The sequence below is a fragment of the Carassius gibelio genome, chromosome B13 (genome assembly GCF_023724105.1).
Source record: "Carassius gibelio isolate Cgi1373 ecotype wild population from Czech Republic chromosome B13, carGib1.2-hapl.c, whole genome shotgun sequence".
NCBI lineage: Eukaryota > Metazoa > Chordata > Actinopteri > Cypriniformes > Cyprinidae > Carassius > Carassius gibelio.
The window spans coordinates 10,024,360-10,049,972 of NC_068408.1; the positions used below are offsets into that span (position 1 = coordinate 10,024,360).

Sequence of the window (25,613 nt, forward strand, 5' to 3'; positions counted from 1 at the left end):
AGGCCTTTTTTTAGCAGAAGCCTCAAGAGGTTTCTTTATTACAGTAATATTCCTCTGCGCAACTCGTAATAAAAGCACCACAGAGGAGGTAAAACTATTATAGTCGGATAAGAAAAAAAAAGTTTATGATGGCAGGGGCGCTCTAGCATCAACTTCTCTGCATGATTAAAAGAATATCCACGATTATCACTCAATTTCACTCCTACTTGGATTTTTTTATGACGTTAGGTTGGCCAGGAGACAGACAGAAGGCTGTTATATGTGTGAGGACAACGGAAATTAGGCTCATCGAGGTTCGCTGGATTTCTAAGTGCAGGAAAATAACTGTGATTACCTAAAATACAACACACTGAGGAGAAGAAAAAAAAAAAAACAAGAGTCAGACTAAATGTGGGGGAAAGCGGAGTCTGAGTCAGCAGGGAGTTTTTTTGGGGGAGGGTGGGTGTCTTTCTTCTTACGTGTAAGAGGTTCAAAAAGAAACAAAACTATTAGATGATGCAACTCTCCTCCTCAAGGAAGAAATTGGCAATCAGTACAACCGCCCGATAGATTTCTGAAATCTCAAAGGGATTGGTAGAGTCATTCCTTCATCCACTTGATTCTTCTAAAGAATGGCTGCATTCAAATTGCATACGTCCCTACTATAACGTAGCAAAGGTAGTATGTGAGAAGAGTAGCATGTCCAAATTCACAGTATTCATATCCAAGTGACCTTCTACTTCCAGCAAGATTCTGAAGTATCCTTCACTATCCCATGAGGCCACAGGAAAGGCATTACACGTGACACAACTGCTGCTGGTAGGTCACATGACAATAACAACATGGCCAATTTAGTACATCCAGACTGCATTTATATTACACACATCCAGAATATGTAGAATCAATTTTAATTGTCGCAAATGGTCCCAATTCATTACCCAAAACAAGTACCTTTACAAAGAGTACTGTTAAGAAAACAACTAGCGTTTAAAAGAGAAGAACATAGTGAGATTTACAGTGGGGACAAAACGAAGACGGGCGTCTGCCACGCAAGCAACTCAATTCATGCCAGATCCCACTTTTCTGGTCCAATGTAAAAGATAGTTGGATGGATTAGAGTGAAAGTGTTTACAAGCCATTTTACATTGTAACAGGACATCTTTCTAAGTGAAAATAGATATACAAAAAAAAAAATTAATAAATCTAGAACAGGTTTTACAGCACAAAAATCATGGCACACTTTACATTGGCAACGGTTTTCTTTTTCCTAAGAGTACAATGCTGTTTGCATTTTCAGCAGGACTACTGGAAACAAAACGACAGTTCCCCACAATCAAAGAGATGCTTTCCGATTGTTCTTATCACCATATTATAGTTTAGAGATAGAAACATCTTTCCAGGAACCTAAATTTAAAAGACACTGGAGCAAATGGGGCTTTAAAAATCATTCCAAGCACTGTTGCAATAATGCGATTACTTTCCTGGCCTGAGCCGCTGGCCTCTGATGGATGAACAGCCGCCCGTCTGCATGATAAGTCGTCTCCCTCATACTCTGAAGCCTTTAAACCAATTACTTTCCTAATTCAATGCCACAAACCCAACAGAATGGTTTCACATTATTTTTATGCAGCCACTGATGTGAAGAATGCACTAACAAACTTGTTGAAATAAGCACTGAGAGAAGCTGAACCACAGTGGTATTGAACATGTGATTCATTTTTATTCATTTTGCTTACTGCTGCAGTTTCATATCAGTATGATTGCATCAGACACCGAGATTAGAACAGAGCACCGTACGGCCTGTTCTCTTATTTCCTGTTTTCAATGCTGACTGACCTTACAGCAACCCTGCAGAAACTTTGAAAGGGCAAGTTGTCCTGTAAACAAAAACTTTACAATATGGAAAAACACTCTTTCGCCTGTTTGAAATCACCTGAATTCTTGAGGTACCCTATGCTTCCTGAGATGATGCACAGTCATATTGACATTATGCAGTGAAGTGATTAACATTAAAAATACTGTTCCAACAGGTCAGTTTTTATATGTATACGTATACACAATGTATGTATGAATATATATCTACTTACAATAAAGAATGATGCATTAAAACGACATCGCTATATTAGCCTGCGGTCCTACATCCCACTAAGGAAACTGTAGTAATAACCTAGTATGTGAGAGTAAATACACATAACGGAAATGTGAAACTCAGACAAGCTCCAGTGATAATGAATCTACTAGTTTGCGAGGTTCACGGCTCACAGAACAGCAGTAAACTCAACAGAAGGTTTAGATTCGTCTAAATGTCCCAAAGCTGCTAGGCATCGTTACTTCAATTAGACTGCATAATGCCTGAACTACGTTGAGATAAACAAAAAACCTCAATCATTCACAAACACATTTTTGTACATGTTGTAAGCAGAGCACAACACAGCTGTTAAGAGTTTCCATTTGTTTTTAGAGATTCAACGGTCCGGCAAAAATCACATTTCACGGATGCTCTTGTCAAACAGACAGCAGTTTTAGATATGAACCGCAATCATTCTTTGTGGGCGGAAATGTTAAACTATTCCTCTCAATGAATGGAACTACGATAAACATCTTGAATCAAGAACATGTCTAATCAATGAAAATCTCCCACACAACACACACTAAATGCTTAAGTAAGCACAATTTTCTATCTTTATTGCCAGGTTTCCATGATTTGAGGTAAACCATGACAGTGTTATCTGTCTGCTCTCTCACCACAGCGGAACGCAGTTAACACATGCTTATTTCCGCAGAACATCTACTATATAACAACTCCTTTCCTCTCGGAACAGATTTCAAACAGCCCCCACACTAAAGAGGTAATAAATAGGAATAAATTGATTTTAGATCACTGTAACATGAAAACAAGCCAGAGAGATACAAACATCTGACCATGTAAACAGGGGGGGGTCAGTTTTACAAGTTTGTTCTCTGGTATCGTTTCATCCTGAAAAGGAAAAGCATCTTTCCTGTGAAAGTACATCAAAACATAAAAGTAAACAGCAAAATGCACTGCGAGGAGAAAACACACTGCACAGACTTGAACAGATGTAAAATGCATAAGTACAAACAAAGGGGGAAAAAAAACGTAGTCATGCCTGTTCCACTTACAGACACAAGAGGTCAGGCAAGCTCAACGAATGCAAAGTCACAGGCTGAAACTCTCAGTGTCACACTTGTGCACCAATTGCATTGCTTAGAGTAATGAAATTTTAAAACTGCAATTGATCAGAAACGGCAAACTCACCAGCATTCACTATGGCATCCACCTCTAGGGTGGTGATGTCACCTTTGTACAGAGACACTTTGTCAGCCAAGAAGAAAGACTTCTGTTCTTCTTCCTCAGCAGCTGTATAGTAAAGATAAAGCAAAGATTAATTTACAGAAAAGCTTTTATTTCAGATAATGGTGCATGATGACACTCGGTATTGATCAGAACAGTACAGGTTCATCAAAGGTCCTACAACACTCTACTGACCCACATCTGCTCTATAATTACTCAATAATGATAAACATTGAACTTTTGAAAGATGAACTGGACTGGATGATATCAAATGAGAAGCAGTAGAGTGACGCCACACTGTGGTCACTTGTTAAAAAAAAAAAAACGCCTCATAAACATGGCCTATTTGACGAACATACTTGACCATGTCACACTGTAGTGCATTTTGCGGGTGAATTTTTTTTTAAATAAAAACCCTCTCTAAACCACTTAAGCAATTATTGTCACAAATGTGTTACAGATTTCTGTGCACTAGAACATCTATCCCCAGCCCATTTCCACCTTAAATAACTGACACCCAGATTTACGGACTTGTTATAATTCAGTGCTCTTGTGGCATAAAAAAAAATGCTGAGTTATTTTTTTTTACCCAAATGCTGGATTCAGCCTGTTGGGTCCTTTAATTGGGTTGTTTTTTAGATTTTTACCCAGGTGTTGGGGAGTTTCTGCATCCTGAAAAAGTGTGGGATTTTTTTTAAACCCAAATGCAGGATTCAGCTTGTTGGGTCATTTTAGTTTTTTTTTTTTTTTACTTACCTGGGTAGTTTTTCTGTAATCTGTGATTTTTATAAAATGAATGCACGAGCAGTGCTGAAACATGACTAGACTTCACAGTTACATGTATCAGTTTGCATAACTGACCCAGCATGATGTCTAAAAACCACCCAGCAAAGAGGTTAATGTATAAAACCCAACAAGCTGGGTTAAAATAACATGTGTTCTGTCTATATTTACCCAATGCTGGCCAATTAACCCAGAAATTATGGTTTTTAACCCAGCATTTTTGTGTGTGTATATACAGTACATAATGTACATACAGCGGGGGAAATATTTATTTGATTTGGTAGTTTGCCCACTTACAAAGAAATGAAGGGTCTATAATTTTATTGGTTGTTTGTTTATTTACTTATGGAGACAAAATAATCACCAAAAAAAACATTATATAAAGGTTAGAAATTGATTTGCATTTCAGTGAGTGAAAGATGTAGTTTTTATTCCCAAGCAAAACATGGCTTGGTACTTGGGTCAGAAACCATTGATGGCAAGCACAGAGATAAGATAGTAGTTGTAGTTGGTCACCAGGTTTGCACACATCTCAGGTGGGATTCTGATCCATTCCTCTTTACAAATTCTCTCTAATTCCTTAAGGTTTCTTGGCTGTTGTTTGGAGACTCAGTTTCAGCTCCCTCCACAGATTTTTTATAAAATTGAGGTTGGGAGTCCATGACCTTAATGTGCTGGTTCTTGAGCCACTCCTTTGTTGCCTGGCGGTATGTTTCGGGTCATTGTCATCCTGGAAGACCCATCCATGACCCATCTTCAGTGTTCTGGCTGAGGTTCTCAACCAAGATTTAATAGTACATGGCCCCGTCCATTTGCCCCTGAATGTGGTGAAGTCGTCATGTACCATTAGCAGAAAAACAGCCCCTAAACACAATGTTTTTACCATTGCGCTTGACTGTAGGGATGGTGTTCTTGGTGTCATACTCAGCATTTCTTTCCCTCCAAACACGGCGAGTCAAATTCATTCCTGTGGTCCCAACTGCCTTAAGATCATTAACAAGCTCCTCCCGTGTAGTTCAGGGCTGATCCCTCACCTTTCTCAGGATCATCCTCATTAACTCTATGAGGCGAGATCTTGCGTGGAGCTCCAGACTCTGGCCGAGTGATGGTCTTGGAGCCCATTCCAGCCTGGTGCAGATCTATAGTCTTGTCTCTGACATTCTTCGACAGCTCTTTGGTCTTGCCCATGGGAGAGATTGGAATGGAAGATACAGATTGTGTGGACAGGTGTCTTTTACACCTAATGAGTTGACATAAGGAGTAACTTCTTAAAGTGACAGGACTACTCGTTGTTCCACATAGGCGCAGAACCTGTGGGAGCCAGAATTCTTGCTGGTCGGTAGGGGATTTAATATTTATTTCATTCACTGAAATGCAAATCAATTTCTAACCTTTATATAATGTGTTTTTTCTGGATTTTTTGGTTGATATTCTTTCTAAATCTGTTAAAATAATTACAGACCCTTCATTTCTTTGCAAGTAGGCAAACTTACAAAATCAGCAGGAGATCAAAAAAAATATTTTCCACACTGTATCTGTAAATAAATCTGTTAGCTCTAATCAAAGTTACTTACAACATTTTATTATTATTATTATTATTATTAATTATTATTATTTTTACTTATTTAAATGGTCTGTTTTTCTTTCCCCCTTGTGGTATACAGTATGCATGCATGTACCCAGAGTTCCTGGAAACCACAAAAGATTCCCTGTGTTTGAGCACACTTGGCGAATAAAGCTCATTCTGGTCCTTCTAAATGCTGTACTTTTAACTTTCTTATATATATATATATATATATATATATATATATATATATATATATATATATATATATATATATATATAAAATAATTCAGCATTACAGTTTCTACAATAAAATTAAGCAGCACAACTGTTTTCATCTGTGATCATTTTCTGAATGATCTTGTGACATTGAAGACTAAGTACTAAAAAAAATAATAATAATAATAATAATAATAATATTATAATTAAAATTAAAATGTCAAACATGCAAGCATGCAAGCAGATAGGACATTTGAACAAGCTTCACTATGGGTTCTCTAAAGTGGATCAGATGTGCGAGTTTATTAGGGATGCACCGAATCCAGGATTCAGATTTGGCCGAATACTGGGCTTTTTGACGGGGTTCGGTTTCGGCCGAACCTTAGTTTTTTTTTTTCACCGAACCGAACCCTAGGCTTGTGCTACGCTGGTCGACGTCACGCGGCCGTTGATTGCGTGAAGGTGTTTATATGAGGAGGAACACGGCCCGACAGTTCGCTCTAAACTAAACTGTTCAGGAATCTTGAGCGCCTGGCACGATTTATACCATAGCAATACAGAGCCAGCCAGTCATATCGGGTGCTGACGTGGAGACAAGCGTTTTTTTGGGTGAGCATTTGATTCCAGAGGATCCTCTTCAGTGGTGGAAGACAAACCAGCAGCGATTTCCACTGCTGGCAAAAATCTACCTCTGTGCCCAGTGAAAGACTTTTCAGTACTGCTGGGGACATTCGTTCCCACATTCGCAACCGGCTGTCACCTGTTAATGCAGAGCATTTTTTTTTTAACTCATTTCATGTGAAAGATTAGAGGTTTTACATTAATTTAATTATGATGCAGGAGATGTGTGTGATCTTCTTTAATATTTTTTTGTAATATCTGGCTACTGTTCTAATCGTAGCCTATCCTACTGTTATAAACGTAAACTAAACAGCCTACTATCCATGTTTATTGAGTTAATGTTCAATTACATTCATTTCAGTTAAGTCACCAAACATATTCTGATTTTTAAAAAGAAAAGATATAAGATTCGGTGCATCCCTAGAGTTTATATAAATCCACAAATACCAGTTACCTTTTCAAATAGCTTTGTACCAGCTCCCAGAATGCTGAGAGAACAAGAACCAATGAAATCAGGTCTGGTTGGTTAAAGCGCTGGCATGTAACACTGTGCATATGTGTTAACAGAACAGATAGTAGGCCAATGAATAGAACGTCCAAACCATCAGGCCTCAAAAACCGTTGGCACTGGCCAGTCGGTCAGAATGATATGCAAAAATCACATGAATATTTACAAGCTACAATAAGCAGTGTTCATTATGCTCATTTAAATAATAGCCTATAGCACATCCTACAAACTGTCCTCTTAGATTAGTAGAGCCAGAGCAAATATTTGGCTCTAATGTGAACTGACCAGATCAGCTCATCTCCAGGCCTGCTGGCACAGGACATGGCCATTTGGTGGAGCACGTGCAGGATGTGCGAAGAACAAGCCTTATCCAAGGCAGTGGAAATGTTCCATACAGCATTTCCGACATCCTCTCACTATACTACAGATGAAAATGGCCTGAGGATTTCAAGCAAGATGTATTTTAAGGATTTCTTCAAATCATCTTTTAACTAAGATTGGACTTAATGGAAAAAAGGCCACACAGAATCTGATGATTCCTTCACATTTTCCAAGCTGATGTTGGACTAAAAGAATGGATTTAAACATGCTATACGTTCAAGATGAGCTCAGAGTATAACTTCCATTAGAAGAAGCACACAATGTCCGTGCAGACAGCCTAGTGGGCGAGTGTGCCAACACTTAATGTCATTGTGTTACGGGCATCCCAAGATCGAATCCCGGCTTGAGGACCTTTCCCCACTCGCTCTCTTTCTCTCACTTCCCTTCCTGTCTGCTCTCCACTGTCAAATCATAAAAAAAAATTTTTAAAATAAAGATTTATTTAAAATAAAATAAAAAAACAATATTTACCATAAAACATTATTAAACATCCCAACCAGAATGGCACAAAAAAGGGCCTAAAATTTGAATGAAAATACCGGTTTAAACTGACAAACAACAGACAGTGGAAGAATTTAGGAAGCCCCTTTTAAAATATAAAAAATTAATATTCTTTAAATAATAAGAGAACTCTAATAGCATCTCGCCAATGAAAACTAAAGCATCTCTGACATGCAGTCTATAATGAAACAGCCTTGACTCAAACAAAACAAAAGAATCAAAAAGGCAAAAAAGGCAGTGCTTTGCTCTTGATATTTCCCTCCCCACTGGTTCTCCACTGTCCTATCAAGGCTCGAAATTGTGACCATTTTGGTTGCATATTCTCCCGAAATGTAATCGTCGCGACCTCAAAATATATCTGGGAGCATTCATGCGAGTGCAAATAATTGTTGTCGTGCGACCTGTTTTCATTTCTCTAAAGACGTTCAGAGTATGTGCCTTCTGGGTGTTGTTTGGTGACCTGTCTGCCGTTCTATGAAACGTTAGGCTACATAACAAATTAAACCTTCATCTTTACATTCTTAACTTTAATTCAATCACAATGACTCACTTATTAACAGTGACTTGCTGCAACATGCTAGCGGTTTTAATTTAACATTTAAAGTTTCAAACATTTCAAATATCAGTATTCAACTTTTTATGTTTACAATATTAAAATATTTATGCAAGTGTAACTGCAGGTTAAATGCATTTATGTCCAGCATTAATCAGAGTGTAAATGGATCTAAATGTCATTTCAAATGCAGCTTTCTGCGTTTCCTCTGCATTGCAAAGATTAATTTTGATGATTGATGTTTTATATCAGCCCTTATGTCTTATTATAATTGACCAGTTAAATATAAGAATTTGACTCAAATGATAATGCACAGTTTTGGGAAAAAAATGACCATGTAAAGGTAAAAACCAATTGAAACATTGGAAAATATTAATTTCTCTCACTGCTGTGAACTGACCAATATTAATATTAACCAAATCTAAAAATCTGCATTAAAGTCAAGAATGTAAGGATTAAATTTGTTAATATATAATTTGTAGTTGCGATGTTCATAAATTTTTGGTGAGTGCTACTAAATTTTTGCTGGGGCTTTTTTTGAAATTGGGAGCAGCAGTGCTACAAAGTAAAGAAAATTAATTTCGACCCCTGTCTATCTAATAAAAAGCAAAAAGACAATTAACAAATATAAATAAAAAAACTAACATTGAGTGCCAATATCCACCCTTTTTTGGCAAGTTTTCACTAACTTTGCTCTGCCTTTAATACAAATAGCACATTACTTCTATAAACATTACTTGTGCAGATAGTATCTACCACTATTTACACTCTTTGTTTGATAACACACACATATATACACACATACATATGTGGGCAAAGTTGTGAGAATTACTTTCTTTCATTGAAAACATTAATGTGTTTTTTAGGATCTTGTTTCACTGAACTATTTGCAGTCTCAGATCTGTGCCTTATGTACAGATATGCGTGTTCCTTTGATTAAATTAATCAGCAGACACTTTCTTTGTGTATTCTAGACCTTTATGTAAGAAAACAAATAACGCATCAAGAATTAGAGTCTATTCAAGCCTTTTATAGATTGTATTTGCATTAAAAATAATAAAAATCCTGTATAATAAAAAGCACTTGTCTGACTTTTTGTATGAAATGTTGCTCTTCTGGATTATTTGCATTCAGACAAACAAGATGAATACTACAGAAAAAAAAATGCAGAGAAAATTTCTTTAGCACATTATGTATATGCGCTGACAACGTGAGAGGGCTCGCACTCTTCAGAGACAATCAATATGACAGAGCTCATGTTTTGAAGTGAAACATACTTGAATTAATAATTCACCGCAAACAAAACGCGAGTCTCTGTTCTCTCTGTAATCTCTAATGTAATCAGCCTGGTTTCCCTTATATTAGCACTGTTTGAATTCATTCGATCATAGGACTTGAAAACTTTCCCGGAGTTTAGCGGTTTAAAATGATCTAATGGCAAGCAGAGAAGCAAAATTAGATTAAAGGGTTAGAATAGAAATTGGGCTTCAGTAATTTTGCATTAATTGCAAAAAAAAAAAAAAAGTGTTTTATGCATTAAGGATAGTAAAATTGATTGCATACTTTAACACGTTAACATAAGCCAGCACTAGTAATTAATGACAGAATTTTCATTTTTGGGTGAACTATGCCTTTCAAATTATTCCTGATCTTCTGGGGCCAGGTGCATAAATACAGCCATTATGTTAAAATGGAGTTTTAAAAACGTCTGAACAAGCTGGATGTCAGCAGAGGGATAATCATTTATACTTTTTCATTCTGAAATTAGACTAATCTAAGTTTATAAGCAACAGATGTCTGGTCTTAAAACAAGAAACAAAAGCAGTCATGCCATAATAAACTAAAACAGTTGCCATGTCAACTTGCTACGGTAAACAAAAGCTTGCAACGTGTGCCCTGGGTCTAAAAATTAGTCCACTGTTTTGGAACTGACATTGATGAGCGGCGCTGTGCGTGCTCAGTCTCTCTCGCTCTCTTTCTCAGATTACAAATTACAGTCTTAAACAGCCACTTGATGTCGAAAAAATAAATGACGTGAACATTGCAGTTGTAATAGATTGGATCAACCGAGTCAGAACTTAAAAGAATAGTTCACAAGAAAATGAAAATTCTCTCATCATTTAGCTACTCACCCTCAAGTTGTTTCAAACTTGTTTTGCGGAACACAAAAGGTGATATTTTGAGGAATGTCACCATCTAATTCTCTCTAGCCATTTTGCTCAACTAAATAATAAAACTTAGGCCCAATCCCATTTCTACCCCTTAGCCCTTCCCTTTTCCCCTACGTGTGAACGTGTTCCCGTGAAGGGGTAGGGGTGTCTCAGTTCTCCTTTGGTTGGATGGGTAGGGGTAAGGGGAAGGGTCAGATAGCCCTTCAAACAAAGATTTTTTGGGACCACACTTCAAACGAAGGGGTATGACAGAGAGACAAGAGAGTCGTGTATGCGCGTCTTTGTGTCTCTCTTTACAATGAGTGAGTTAACTTCAAAAACAGCAATATTATGCTCTCGTTGCTAGAAAATATAATGTAGCGTGAGTATTTAAACTGTTATTAATAAAAGTCACGGGGCAATGTTGACAAGTTTCTTTGCTCCTGGATGTGTGAGCTGTGCGATCTCCTATATGTGTGTGTGTGTGTGTGTGTCAGTAAGCAGCGCATTAATATAGAACGGTAAGGCTCTAATGTACACCAGCAAATTCTTAGGGGAATATTTTCCCCCCTACCCCATGACACTCTGTTTCAAGGGACAATGGGAAGGCATGGGGTAGGGATAGGTGAAGGGGTATAAAATAGAATTGGGATTGTGCCTTAGATAGCTGGTCAGGATAACGCAACTATCTTCATCCATAAATAAGCTATGATATCTGAGCTGTGAGGGTCTCACTGATCCATGTGTCCTCTCCCTTCAAAAGGGCAGCAAGTCACTTGCATGCAGAGTTACTATTGTGTCTTCTGGTGGAGAAAGACATGAAACAACCAGTACCTTCTTTAGAATGACTATGCAACTTTAATGCAATAGAACAGACTCTAAAGCTGTTCACCAAGACACAGAGACAATGTTAAAAGTTATATACATGTGATAATATTACATAAAGAAAATAACAGTTCCTATTTAAATATATATAAGTAATTTATTCCTGTGATGGCAAAGCTTAATTTTTAGCATCCATTACTCCAATCATTCGTGTCACATGATCCTTTAGAAATTCCTAATACACTCATTTGACACATTATTATTATTATTGTTATTGTTATTATTATTATTGAGAACAGTTGTGCTGCTTAATATTTTTGTGGAAAACCTTCCATTGATAAATACGGAATTAAAAATAACAGCATTTACTCGAATCATTATAAATGTCTTTACTGTCACTTTTGATCAAATGCCTTTTTTTTCATCCTTGCTGAACAAAATATAAAAACGTACAGAATGGTGCCATATACAATTTACTATTGTAAAAGTATGTGGGCTACTTAAAAATAACGTGTCTCATTTTTGCACCACAAAACAAACTGCAGACTATTTTCAAACAGCTTTCCCAAGTCTGCCTAAGATTGAAAAACATGTAAGTCATAAAGACGTCTAGATTTACCTGTATTACTGTCATGATTTGCCCAGGTGGAGATCGCGTCCAATGGCACATAGTTTCCTCGATAATCTTTGCGTCTATCCTCAAGACCAAGACCGAGTAAGCGTTCTGTGCAAAAGAAGAAACCACACTGTTATAGCATACAGACACTCAAGAGCATGTCTTGTGGAGCAAAGCAAATCAGTTTGAATCAGAGGGCTACATAAAGGAACATCTGCGACTAGCTCTATGCATCGTGTCAGAGTGGCACTCTTTGGTGTGGTAATTGTGGCAGCCATGTAAGAGTGTGTGAGAAAGAAGTGACAAGCTAATGAGGGTATACTGTTCCACATACAGCTGCAGGCCTGACATGGAACCAGACTGTGTGTGATCTGTTTTATGTAGTGTACATGGACAATATCATTCAATAATTTACTAATATTTATGAGGCCATAATTTGAGGACTTACATTCAAATAAAGGCCCTGACTAGTTTAGACTGCTAGACTAAAGTTTATACAGATGGTTTCTGATTACGGTCTATATACTCCTTTCTCTTTTTATTCTCCTTCTACAGGTTCATAACTTTCTTCTTGAGGTTTTAGTTTCACTTTTGTTTCTTCCAATAATGAAACCTCTGTTGGCACTAAATGACATACAACTCCTTACAAAAGTTTTATAGGAGGGAAGGTACAAAACCCATAATTCTGCATTTAAAATACATGACAATAAAAAAAAAAACATTTATTATGTTAACAATAGGTTTTAGAATAGAATAGTATGTAACATACTAATGATAATAAAAAACAAATGTATAGCCTGAATGCACTGTAAGTAGCTTTGGATGCATAAATGTAAATGTAAGAACAGATTTTAATTTTGTTTCATAACCCAAACCTTTTTTAAAAAGTGAACTAAATTTTTGCTGCCTAAATAAAACATGACAATAAATACAAAGAAATATACAAAGCAGGGGTACTAACAGAAATTAATAAATGCAAACATTTGGTATTTCTAGAAATTGGTGCAATAAAGTAAAGTCTAATAGGTTCACATCACAGTTGTTATGCAGTTATTGTATGGTAAGATAAGAAGTTAAATTAAAAGAAAATGTAACAATCTATAAGAACCTCCCAAATAGCATTTTTTTCCCTCGACTCTAGACAAAATAAAACTTCACCTTGATATTCTTGATACAAACCAGATCCAAAGTGCCCCTGCCGACACTACTGATTTTTCATGCTGACTGCCCCTACATCTGCCTTTTCAACCATCTTTATTAATTTATTTTCTCCGTTTTTATCCTCCTGCACTCCCTATTGCTACACGAATGAAGTTGTCTTGCACAAAGGCAGCTTTATGAGAGCAGTGTGTACTTGCGATTTTAAAATAGCACAAACGCCAACAAAGCTGATTCATTTCATCAAATCCCCATCAAAAGATATCATAACATAAGTATTTGATGTTTGTTTACTGCATTGCACTGTTTTACACTAGGCCGTAAGTCAATAGCTCTCATCATATACAGTTTATCATATTATTAGGAGTCTGATTTATGATAGCGGACCATTAATGTGTACCGGGTAGCAATGCTTTCTGTCAGCCTAATAATTTACAGTGTTGCCACTTCATAGGACATAATCAAACTTCAATGGAGTCCACATTTTAAGCAATAATGAACATTGTTGTCATAAACTTCGGGTCACACTGATTGATGTTTGTGTCAAGAACAGGTGGCAGCGCTTGTGCACTTCAAATTAATATAAATAATCCTATTGTAATTATAAAGCGTCCAGCAAAAATATGCTTATATCAAACATGATTGGAAGGTGCAGAAAATCCAAACATACCATGAAACCACTATATCCTGTCCCTAGAAATCTAACTTCCAGGAAAGTTTATCTCCAGCTCTGATCAAACACAACCGAAGCAACTCATTTTTGGCTATTATACTTACAATTTTAGACAAAAGCTCTAGAACTAAACTATTTATGAGGGTGGATATCCAAGACAAGGATTTAGCAAAAGAACATGTGTGCATGCTCTTCGTTTCATTAAATGTTTAATCAACAGACCTTTTCATTTGTAATTTAGCTGATGCATTTATACAAACTGACTTACAGTGCACTGGTTATAAATTCAGACTACAAGGAGTTGGTCACAAATGCTTTCTCGTCTTGATCAAAGGTGTAATTGTCATAGTTTATGCAAAGCACCACACTGGGGGGTTTTATATTATCATACGGCTTTTCACTGACTGCATCAATCCAACACGTGCATGTTCCAATTCATTTATATAAGATGAATCACTAATTAACGCATTAGTTTTGCATTTAAACTGATTTTAACGCTGGACACATTAGGGCCTTGATGACAGCAGCATGTACTGATGCTCCACCTGCATCGGAAGGTGTGCATCTGTCCATGCTGTTGATTCACGTGGCAGAGCTTCTATAAGAAGACATTTCTCCAGCCACGTGCGTGCCGTGACCCCAGGTTTAAACCGGTGGATGTCAAACCCCAGACTGACACTACCGTTATGAATCCTGTCTTTAAACGGAAGAGACACGAGCAGAGTCCAAAAGCCCCTTACCTTTCTCCGCTCTCCACTCCTTTTTCTTTTTGCTCATGGTGCCGTGGTGTGAGGGCTTCTGGTAAATGGTTTTTGAGTTAAGCAACCCCAGGCTCACAGCGAAATGCGCGCTGAAACTCAAGAGAAAGTGGAACAGCTCCTGTAGCGTAACACCGCACCTGAGAAACTGTCAAATTGTAGTTGGAGGGGAGACAGTGCAGTGGTGCAACCTAGCTTAACGCGAACAAGTGTAGGCTGAGTGGGAAATGGAGCGAGGCGATTGGTCGACTCGAACGCGGAAGTGGTGTTAGGATTGGATGGTTTCATGCGGCAGTCCGATAAAACGGTGCATACGCGTGACGTGCGTTAGGTTGAGCGTCAAAGCGTTGTAGGGTCGGTGGGGTAGCAACCGAGGGGAGTGAGAGAAAAAGCTTCAGAAGACTGCAGCGCCGTGCGTGGTAGTGGAATACGGAAATTTGATACAGCTGTTTATTGATGTGCAACTTTACCTATGTGCTTCCTTCGTAAACAAAATACAGCGGTTGTGTATATGGTATATGCAGATCTACAATAAAGTTACAGAAATTCCAGGACTTTCCATCCTTTATCGACATAACGTGTGAAAACATGGCAATGAAAAACATCCTGTGGCAAACGTAACTTCTATTTTTTAGCATTTTGTTGAATGCCAAAATACTCATTTGGGATCAAAATTAAATAAATAAATCCTTTTAAAATCCTCACTGACTCCTCACATGCATGAAATCTAGAATATTTGTACAAAAGGTCAAAAGTTCATGTCAAGTAAAGTAATGCTTTACTTATGTTCTATAACTTTTGTTCAGGGTTCATTTCATCTGGTGAAACTGATAATTGTAGTGAGAGTTTTTTTGTATGGCCAATGCATCAGGCGAAAAAACACAACTTGAAAATTGATCCTTTGGCCAATTCTTCTGGCAGTCAGAGGGATTGTGAATCTAGCGCAGTGTCTGCAAACCACATTGATGAGGAGGAAATATTCAGGAGAGCAAGAGAAGAAGGACGAGTGAATGTTATCTTTCCCGGCCGTGTCACCCAGGATGGCTGCTGTAGATTTGTTTGTGAGCTTCTGAAGTGTGTCCTTTACCAGCGGCAGCAGATGCCTTTGACATATGACCAAATGGTGTTCCTCCAAAAACAGCAGCATAATGCCACTCTATAACACCTGAAGTTTGACTGAATTGTGCTTTCTTTCTCACAGACAGATGATATGATAAACCAACGGTCTGCAAAGACATCTGAGGGCTTGGACTGGCGTCGATGCCAGCGGACATTACAGGACCTATATGAAGTGCTGGCCCACCTTTAGGCATTGTTCTCTCTTAGCCAAGTTCTTCGCGTGTTTTTAATGCTAGGTGGATCTACCGTCCTTCCCACCGAGCTGTATGAGGTGAACATGGAAGCGGTGGCCATGGGAGCTGGGGAAAACTGCTTAAGGACTTCAGCCTGTCTAAGGCAGCTTTTCCGCACATTGTTTGTGGCTGACCTGTTGTCAGATGCCAAGTCTGTGCGCCTCATGACTACCACGGTCATGGCTCTGGGTCACCGGGATTGTGGGGTGACTGGGTTTAAGCCCAAAGTCTCCACTGAAGCACAAAATGTAACATTCTTGCGGATCTAACTATATATTATTATTCAGCGATATTTACTCTTATGTAATAATGGAAAAGATAGATCTGATGATATTGGTGATTTACTAAATGAAGGCTTTTGTTCAACCGGTTTGCTGTAAATGCCTGGGGACATGTTACAACCATGGTTTCAGTCATAGATTATAAAAACAGGTTTTAACCGTTTCAACCCAGAGAGATTGCATATGAGAGTTGTCTTTTAAATAAAGCTCTGTGACTTTAGATATATTGTATCTGTTACTTTAAGGCTGTGTACATTTGTATATTTAGTTATTTTATATCTATTAATTACTGCTTAAAATATTAGGATTTGGTTATTTGAGAGAAAACGTGGACATGTCGATTTATTTGTTTATTTATTTATTAGCATCATCACTCTATTCCAAAAAGAGGTTATTTCATATTATCAGTAAATATTTCATTAAGAAAAAAGTTTATTTGACGAGACGTGATTTATGAGAGAATTTTTGCTGGTCACTGCAGGCCTCCTGACTAGAGCACAGAGTGTACAGAAAGCTCCATTGTTGTGAAATTTAAATAATTCCGCAAATAACCTAATAGCATACTAGAATGGCCAGAAACCTAAATCCTGACAGGATAGGAAAAATCTAACCTGTAGAGGGCGTCAGTCACCGACTTAAATCAGAGAATAAAACAAAACAAAAATAATAAAAACACAGGATAAATTGGCTGGATATTAACAAATAACAACATCTGAAATACCACGCTCAGTTAACCAAATGTGTATTTATAATATGGAAAAAAGGTTAAACAAAAATGAAATGGAGGGGCTTTTATTACGTTTCTCATGATTTCCGGTTCCCGTTTTTCCCATGATGCCGTGCCCGTTGGGCAAATTCAAACAGTAGAAATGGAAGAGGACTCGAGAAGAGGAGAGTTTGACTGCGCAAACATGACTGTCATCAAACATAGCAACACAAACCAAACTTCTAACAACGGCAATAATAACGCAGTCATTCACACCGATCAGTCTACAGCTCAGGAAGAAGAATCAAAGATTTCATCTGATAGAGAAAAGGAATGGAACATTTTGTGCCATGTCGATGATCCTGAATCCTCCGCTATATCTAAGGTAGAAAATGTGTGCTTGTTGGACAACAATGGTGAAGTTGAGAGAAACGGGGACCCTTCAAACCCACCAGAAGACAAAGAAAATAAAAATATCCTCACACATGCAAGATCAGAACATAGAGGTGACGGTCAAGATGTAGGTACGTTGAGGCAAATGGTTGGATTTCCTGTAACTTATATGCTTCGCATCTATAAATAATAATTGATAAACAAATTGATTACAAATGAGAATAATAAAAACACAGGTATACACACATATATAGAAAATTTAAAGTAAACCCCAGTTTTAAATTACTTAATTAAAACTGCTAAATGTTTTAGGCTCATCAAGTCTCTCAGTTATACATTTAAAAAAAAAAAAAAGCTTTACTTATGTTCTATAACTTTTGATCAGGGTTCATTTCATCTGGTGAAACTGATGATTGTAGTGAGAGTAATTTTTTTTATAGGTTGTATGCCCAATGCATCATGCGAAAAAACACAACTTATCTAAATAACTCTTTTATAAAACAGTAAATAATTCTTAGATCTGGACCAAAAAAATGTCATTTTGATTCAGCCTGTTTTATTGTTATTCTGTCATGTCAACGTCTTGTGTAAAGGTTGCCAGCAGATTGATCCTTTGGCCAATTCTTCTGGCAGTCAGAGGGATTGTGAATCTAGCGCAGTGTCTGCAAACCACATTGATGAGGAGGAAATATTCAGGAGAGCAAGAGAAGAAGGACGAGTGAATGTTGTCTTTCCCGGCCGTGTCACCCAGGATGGCTGCTGTAGATTTGTTTGTGAGCTTCTGAAGTGTGTCCTTTACCAGCGGCAGCAGATGCCTATGACATATGACCAAATGGTGTTCCTCCAAAAACAGCAGCATAATGCCACTCAGGTATTACAGAACACCTGATGTGTAGATATACTTTAATTCATAATTCTAATAAAGTTTGACTGAATTGTGCTTTCTTTCTCACAGACAGAGGATATGATAAACCGAAGGTCTGCAAAGACATCTGAGGGCTTGGACTGGCGTCGATGCCAGCGGACATTACAGGACCTAGATGAAGTGCTGGCCCACCTTGAGGCATTGTTCTCTCTTAGCCAAGTTCCTCGTGTGCTTTTTATGCTAGGTGGGTCTACCGTCCTTCCCACCGAGCTGTATGAGGTGAACATGGAAGCGGTGGCCATGGGAGCTGGGGAAAACTGCTTAAGGACTTCAGCCTGTCTAAGGCAGCTTTTCCGCACATTGTTTGTGGCTGACCTGTTGTCAGATGCCAAGTCTGTGCGCCTCATGACTACCACGGTCATGGCTCTGGGTCACCGGGATTGTGGGGTGACTGGGTTTAAGCCCAAAGTGGATTTTAAAGTTCCCACAAAAGTGAAAAGGCAAGTCATCTCTATAGCCAGTGATTTGTCACTTGCCGGGGAGTTACAAAAAAGTAAAACCGATCTGGGGGACTATATATGGTTTCAAGCCCCTGTTACTGTGAAAGGTTTCTGTAAATGATAAGGGAATAAAGAGTAACAGATTTCAGGTAATGTTGAAATACAGTTCACTCCATTCACAGGGATCACAGCTGTATGACTGGCCAAAAAGTATATGGGCTATTGTTTTTTTTATTACTATTATTATTATTCAGGAATTTAGTGTGAGATTTTAATTTTTTTAATACCTCAGATTATTTATGCCGTGTTTATATTGTCATCTGCTAATCCATATATTTTACATGATTAATTTTTCCAGTATACAGTGGTGGTTTTCTAATGTTTAATAATCTTGGCTGCTACTCACTCCAAGACCATTTGTACTCATTTGTAATTCCTATTATTTAAAACCAATTGCAATATGGCAGCTTCTGGAAACTGATGTACATGATTTTAATTTACTTAAATTCATGTGTTTTAGGCTCTTTGTGTCTGTCAGTATATATTTTCATGAAAATAATGCATTGTGACACTTCCATTTGGTGCTGTATCTTTGTTTTTATTTGAATTCCATTCACTTACAAAAGAACATTCAATCTTAAGGTCGGCATTCATTAAATCTGGTTGAAAGGATGCAAACTGTAGAGCATGTTTATTGTAATGTACAATGAAGCTAAATTGATTTTTAGAAAGCAGAAGTTAGTGTTTTATTTTTTAGAAATGTTTACTGATTTTAAATTATGAGTTCTTGTTTAACTCATGCAACAACAACAAAAAAATTGTACAGAGAACTTTGGTTCACTGAAAGACTACAACATTCCTTAATGCTGAACCTTGCATTTCCAACTGAATTAACTTTGGACTGTTAAATGCACCAATGAAACTAAACCAAAATGATCAGAGCAGTGCATTATTTCTTTAACATACTGCTGTTATTTGTGGTCTTTGCTCTCCACTTTCTCCACAAACTGAATGATGTCTTGAGCCATCAGCTGAGGCTCTTCGAAGGCAGCAAAGTGTCCCCCTCTGGGCATGTAGGTGAAAGAACGCACATCTGTAAAGCGTGAGCTAGCCCAGGCCCTAGGGCAGTGGAGTAGCTCATCAGGAAAGGCAGCCAGGCCAGTGGGAACATACACACTCGTCCTTTAAGGGAAAGAAGTAAAAGCTTTTTTTTAGCCATACAAATCAAATCGTTTTTGAATTCAATAAGTATGAGGTGTAGGTATTCACATTGGGTCACAAAGACTTTTTGAACTTACACTCTGTCCACCCTTGTCTTGAAATCTTTCTTCAGGTTCTCTTTGTAGAAGCGCATTGATGGAATGATGGAACATGTGGTCCAGTAGATCATGACGTTTGTGAGGAGGTCGTCTAGACTGAACTTTCTGTGATGGGACAATAAGTGACAAAGCTTCTTAGTTAACACTGAACTAAACCTTTATATTTTTAGATTTAGCTAGTTATGTAAAAATATGAAAGTTCCAAGGTTTCAATATCGATAATAAAAATGTTAAAATATTTCTAAATATTTAAATGTTTCTAGAGCACCAAATAAGACTATTAAGGCCCGTTCACATCAAGAACAATAACTATAAAGATACCAATATTAGCGTCCACACCAGCGAACGATATTGTCTGTTTATTCTAAGTGTATGCTCATCTGAGCTTGTTATAGCAGGATGGAGATTGATTGCCGGTCAGTTTTTTTTTTTTTTTTTATCAGCTTGAAAAAAAAAATAGTTATGAAAGTGATTCCAGCAATATCCTTTCTTTCTTAATCGTTGTTTTGGTGTGGACTCTGCTATTCTTTAATATTGAGAATGATTTTTAAAACTAGATCTTTTTCTTTAGTTATCATACTTGGTGTGAACGAGCCTTCAGGATTATTCTGAAGATCATGTGACAGTGAAGACTGCAGTAATCGAGCTTGGCTATCAAAGGGATAAAATATGTTTTAAAATAAATTCGAACAAAAAACTTATTTTAAAACTTATTTCATGATATCACTGATCTAATTAAATGCAGCTTTGCTGTATAAGAGACTTCAAAGATTAAAAAACTTTACTGACCCCAAACTTTGGAACAGCACTATTAGATTAACATTTGTGCAAAAATGACTGCAACTGTATAAGATGAATCTTTCTTCACCTCTCTAAACCTCCATCCTCCAAGTCTCGGTTTCCTAAGTCTGTCCAGGAAGAGAATTTCTCCAAGATATAGGCTGCCAATCCAACTGGTGAGTCATTCAGTCCACAACCTTGCAACATATTTTTTAAGTAAAGCTTTCAATTAAGTGTTAATCTGACAACACCCAAAAGCATAACATGATATGCACCAAGTATTACCCGCTGTGTCTGGTTTAGTGGCTTGAATGTGTAAATAGCCAGTTTCTCTCAGTATATCATATATATTCTTCTCCATGTAAGGATAGAGTCGTCTGACATCTTCCTTTGTGAAGCCCACCAGGAACGGGAGGTAGCGACCAATGACTAAGGAGAGAAGCTGACCAAGGCTGTCAGTCCTGGCAATGACCATGTTCAAGTGCAGACCACGAATGCACCTTATTTTAAAGAGCAAAAGTTAGCTTTTAATTGACAATTAATTAAAGGCACTCTATATAAAATAAAAAAAACATATTACAGAAAAAGAGACAAATTATTAGGATCATAAGGTGTGTAAAACTCTTACTCTGGCTTCATCTGGGCCATGTTGTTAGTAATGAAGGCTCCCCAGTCTCCTCCTTGCACGTAAAATTCAGGGAATCCCAGTCTTTCCATCAGCTTATGGAAGATGCGGGCAGCCTCCAATGTGTTGAATCCTTCATGTTAAAATAATGGAAAGAACAGCAGGTCTGTTCTTCATTTCTAATCCATTCGCATATGTTTAGATTATATATTATTCTTATGCCATTTTGTATGTCTGTGCAAACTTATCAAGGTCTTTTTCTAGCAGAATTAGCCATAAGTTCCATAAATGTTGAAAGTCTTGCCTTTTTTATGTGGTGCTTCAGAGTAGCCGTAGCCTGGAATGGAGGGGCAGATGACCTCAAAGACTACATCTGAATCAGTTTTAGTGAGCAAGGGTATGATCCTGTAAAACTCATAGAAGGAACCAGGCCAGCCATGAACAATCATGAGAGGGAGAACGGTCTGTCCAGCCTTCTGGACAGGCCTCACGTGCACGAAATGCACATCTATTCCTGAGAAGCATTACAGGCTTTCACTAAAATGAACAGTGTGTAATATACCTAATCACATTTTGCGAATGCATGATGTAGGACTTGAAGCACAACAAAAAAAATTGCATGCTTTGTTACAACATGTTTTATCTAGTGGGATAAATGATCACCTTTGAAAGTGTTAGATGCTTACCCTCAATTTTGGTTTTGAAGTGAGGATACTGGTTAATCACTTTCACCTGCTTTTCCCAGTCAAACTGGTGCCTCCAATAAGAGACCACCCGTCTAAGATAGTTAGAGTTGAATCCATAATTAAAGCGGCTATCCTCCAGTGGATCCGTGAAGCGTGTTTGATCGATGCGTCTTTGTAGATCCTAAAGAAAACAGTGGGGTTAATGATGACATTTAAATATATAGCGGTTGAGTGAGTGTATATTTAACACACATGAAAGTGGAAGAAAGAGTGTACTTGTGGGGATTTATGTGAAAACCTATTATTTGATTCTAAAATTGCTGATTTCCACACCAGTCTTTACAAAAAAAAGATGCTGACTTGCATTACTCACTGGAATAAAACATTATTACCGTTTAGGTTGTACACCCACCTCCATCTCTTCCACCGAGGTCGTCACTACAAATTTGTGAATGGTTTCGTCCTCAGTTAAAGGCTTCTCTCCAGCTCCCCACCAGCCATCCCCCACTGGTATAGTTTTGGGGCTTTGCCTCCATGCCAAGTAGCACAAAACAGCTCCAACCCCAGCAGAAGAGAGTGCTAGGAGCTGTAGTTTAGACTGATCGAGGTTACCAAGGGTCTCCCTAAAAGTGAAGAAAGTTAATTGACAGCAAACGTCAATATATATATATATATATATATATATATATATATATATATATATATATATATATATACACTATATGCTAAAATGTATGACTAATCTACAAGGTTTTGTTTGAAATCAGTAAACCCCAACTGCCCGAAATCTTAAGAATGGTTTTATAACTATATTTATTTATATACTAAGTAAGCAAATAAACATGTTTTTTGTAGGGGGGGGGGGGGGGGTTCTCCAGCCCCATCTATCCTCTTCCCGCCATGTAATGTCGGAATAATACTTAATATTGTTGCATTTATTGACCATTTGTCTGGTTTGTTCAAAATGCTGCTGTTGATTTTGTCATCACATTACATAATATGTTGTCTTGTGAAGCCAGGATGAGACTGTTTTTCAAATTCAATTATATTTTCAAGTAATTCATGACTGTTTGATCTTGATTCTACATCTCTTTATGACGTTTACATTCTTCATAAAAAACAAGGCAACGCGCTTGATACCGACTGATATGCCTAACCTGATTTTACCAAGTGAGACATGTTCCTGGGACAACATCGTTGTTGACCCTGGAACAACATTGTGATTAACCAATCAGATTTGAATAACCAGTTTATAGATTTTGTGAAGTTTATGCTTAAAATCAGTGTTTGGTGCTTGTACATCAGTGTCATTCATCTATCATTTCCTCTGATTTTAGGGATTACTCATGGTTAAGGTTAGGTTTAGGTGTAGGGATATGGTTAAGAATATATTTTTGGAGTAAAATGTTGTTCCAGGGTCGGAATACATCGGACTTGGCAAAATCAGGACGTGCGACTGATATAGAACTATGCAACTAATGAAAAATAAAAAGTCACTATGACTACTCCACTATAATTACTGCTTAACAAAAATAAATGCATGCAAACAAGACAAAGACGAATGTGGTGAAGCTGCAGGAAACTGGTGAAGCACATGCAGTGACCTCGAAATGACTAGGCAAGCTGCACCCCACCGGAAATGGTTAAACCCGGTTAACAGTAGGAGAGACTGCACTAACATTACTAAACTACACATTCCACGCTACGCAGTTTTACTCACTTGACGTATTCAACTGTCTGCATAATAGAGTCCTCAAAGCCCATCGTAAGTTAAGTAGCGGTGTCTTTTCCGGACAAAGCTATGTTGAACTGTTTATAATTAACAATGCTTATGTAACGTTAAAGTGCAGATATGGTCAAAGCGCAAAGGTGGTTTTTTTCCCCAAACTCACACTAGCTAACCCCGCCCCTTGGCATTTTTCATTGGTCAATTCGGTCACGCTGTGACCTGTCAGGAAAACTTTAGAAAAAGAATGGATTTCGATCACGATTAACAGTAAGAGTATAACAGCAGTGTCGTTATCTGTCACGATGTGTAATCAATGCTATTCTATGATTAATGACGTTAAGGGTTCGTATTTGTTTCAGTGGTGTGTACTAGTCATGCAGCTCTGTGATTGACATGACCTATGAAATCTTTAGGAGAGGCTGCGGCGGGGCGGGGTTTCCGCTCAGGAAAACATTTGCTCCTGTTCTTCATTTGTCTGTCACTAATTTTTAGTTACGACTGAATTGTTCGTGTCATGCTTCCAGCAACATGTTCATAATGTTGAAGTTTTGTATTTTGCAATAGGCCTATATATCAGTTTGTGAATCCACAAATGACTCTCTTTGACTAAAGTAACTGTCATTTCCAAATCTGTGGGTGAGATGATAATACATTATTACATTCATCATAGTCTGCAGCAGAACTCTCCTGGACAGTGTGTCTCCAGAAGCAGGGTTGAAGCCCCTGGGGGTCCAGAAGCAAGTTTAGGCAACTTAACCTACTAACAATCGACTAAATTGGTGCAAATCTATTTAAAATTTGCAGCTGCAACAAAGCCCTTAAAAAATCCTTAGTGATTATACCTGTACAATTACAGCAATGGTAAGCAGTTTCTTAAGGGGGTTGTTGAAACCCTATTTACAGTGCTTTCAAATAATGATGTAAACGTCTGCCTGGTTTCAAGACTACTTGTTGTAAAATAATCACAGAAAATCCAAGGAAGGAAACTGAAGGGTCACTCCCTGTTTTTTTACTTTCTGCAAATAACAGTGATTAGTTTAGTGGTGAGAATCAATCATTGGGCTGCTTCACACATTGGGTTGATTAAACATACCGATCATTAAGAGCGGAGACAAAAAAATGTAACAAATTTTACTTATAAATAAGGAATAAAAACATTAGCAGTGCCACAATAGGCATACATATATTTTTTTGAATTCTAACATAGTACAATCTAGAGAAACTGTAAGTACAGGACATTTGGAAGTCCTTAAAAATATCCCAGGCCACTGATTTACAGTAATCATCACTGTGACTTTGCATGAGGTTAAACCCTGTTTACTCAGTGAGTTAAAATATCTTACAAAGTCCTGATTCTGTATGAATAAGCAATTTCTGTATGAGTTGCAGTGAATAAAACCATTATCTGAGCTTTCTCTCAAAAGGCAAAATCAGCACCACCTTGATTTTGCTTAATATAATGGGAGGACTAAAACTAGAAATAAAGTGTTAGGAATTTAAATCATAATTTTTTTTTTCAAAGAGGTGTTTTAGATTTTGTTTGATAGGAACAACAACATGCATTCGTTGTGTGCTACTTTGCTTCCGCTTTTGTTGAGATCACAATAGCAAAGACTGATTTATAAAACCATAAGCCATTAAGACCTATATGTCTTATCCAAGCTGCTTATACAAATGGGGTCAACAGAAAAAAAAAAAAAACATTTGGGCTGCATTACGCAAATATTTCCACACAGTTATGTAGACATGTTGGGGGGTGTTTGAACGAGCCATTT

At 37.6% G+C, this 25,613-nt stretch overlaps 3 protein-coding genes and 1 long non-coding RNA gene across 7 annotated transcripts in view; 2 read left to right on the top strand and 2 right to left on the bottom strand.

Moving 5' to 3' along the window:
- Nucleotides 1–14,812, bottom strand: part of macrod2 (mono-ADP ribosylhydrolase 2) — a 501,746-nt gene extending 486,934 nt beyond the window's left edge. For 2 of the 4 annotated variants that reach the window (XM_052572470.1, XM_052572471.1), the window contains exons 1-3: nt 14,585–14,811; nt 12,017–12,121; nt 3,257–3,358 (exon numbers count right to left, since the gene is read on the bottom strand). In XM_052572470.1, coding sequence (XP_052428430.1) covers nt 3,257–3,358; nt 12,017–12,121; nt 14,585–14,621 — 244 coding nt within the window. In that variant the 5' untranslated portion in view covers nt 14,622–14,811. Of the gene's footprint in view, nt 1–3,256; nt 3,359–12,016; nt 12,122–14,584 lie in introns of all 4 variants that reach the window. The other 2 variants (XM_052572472.1, XM_052572469.1) reach the window with 2 other exon arrangements.
- Nucleotides 14,813–15,500: 688 nt separating this feature from the next.
- On the top strand, nt 15,501–16,455 carry LOC127970715 (uncharacterized). The gene is made up of 2 exons (XR_008156671.1): nt 15,501–15,725; nt 15,804–16,455. It is a non-coding gene; the product is annotated as an uncharacterized LOC127970715 (long non-coding RNA).
- A 614-nt stretch (nt 16,456–17,069) lies between these two features.
- On the top strand, nt 17,070–19,371 carry mad2l1bp (MAD2L1 binding protein). The gene is made up of 3 exons (XM_052571959.1): nt 17,070–17,465; nt 17,928–18,205; nt 18,290–19,371. Exons 1-3 carry the CDS (start codon nt 17,105–17,107, stop codon nt 18,818–18,820), a joined length of 1,170 nt encoding a protein of 389 aa, XP_052427919.1. The 5' UTR covers nt 17,070–17,104; the 3' UTR covers nt 18,821–19,371.
- On the bottom strand, nt 19,277–23,999 carry ephx5 (epoxide hydrolase 5). Its single transcript, XM_052571957.1, has 9 exons — nt 23,830–23,999; nt 22,522–22,732; nt 22,110–22,290; nt 21,728–21,937; nt 21,427–21,556; nt 21,084–21,298; nt 20,887–20,995; nt 19,998–20,123; nt 19,277–19,881 (listed from the first exon to the last, which is right to left on the bottom strand). The coding sequence occupies exons 1-9, from the start codon at nt 23,871–23,873 to the stop codon at nt 19,671–19,673; spliced, it is 1,437 nt and encodes a 478-aa protein (XP_052427917.1). The 5' UTR covers nt 23,874–23,999; the 3' UTR covers nt 19,277–19,670.
- Nucleotides 24,000–25,613: the final 1,614 nt, after the last annotated feature.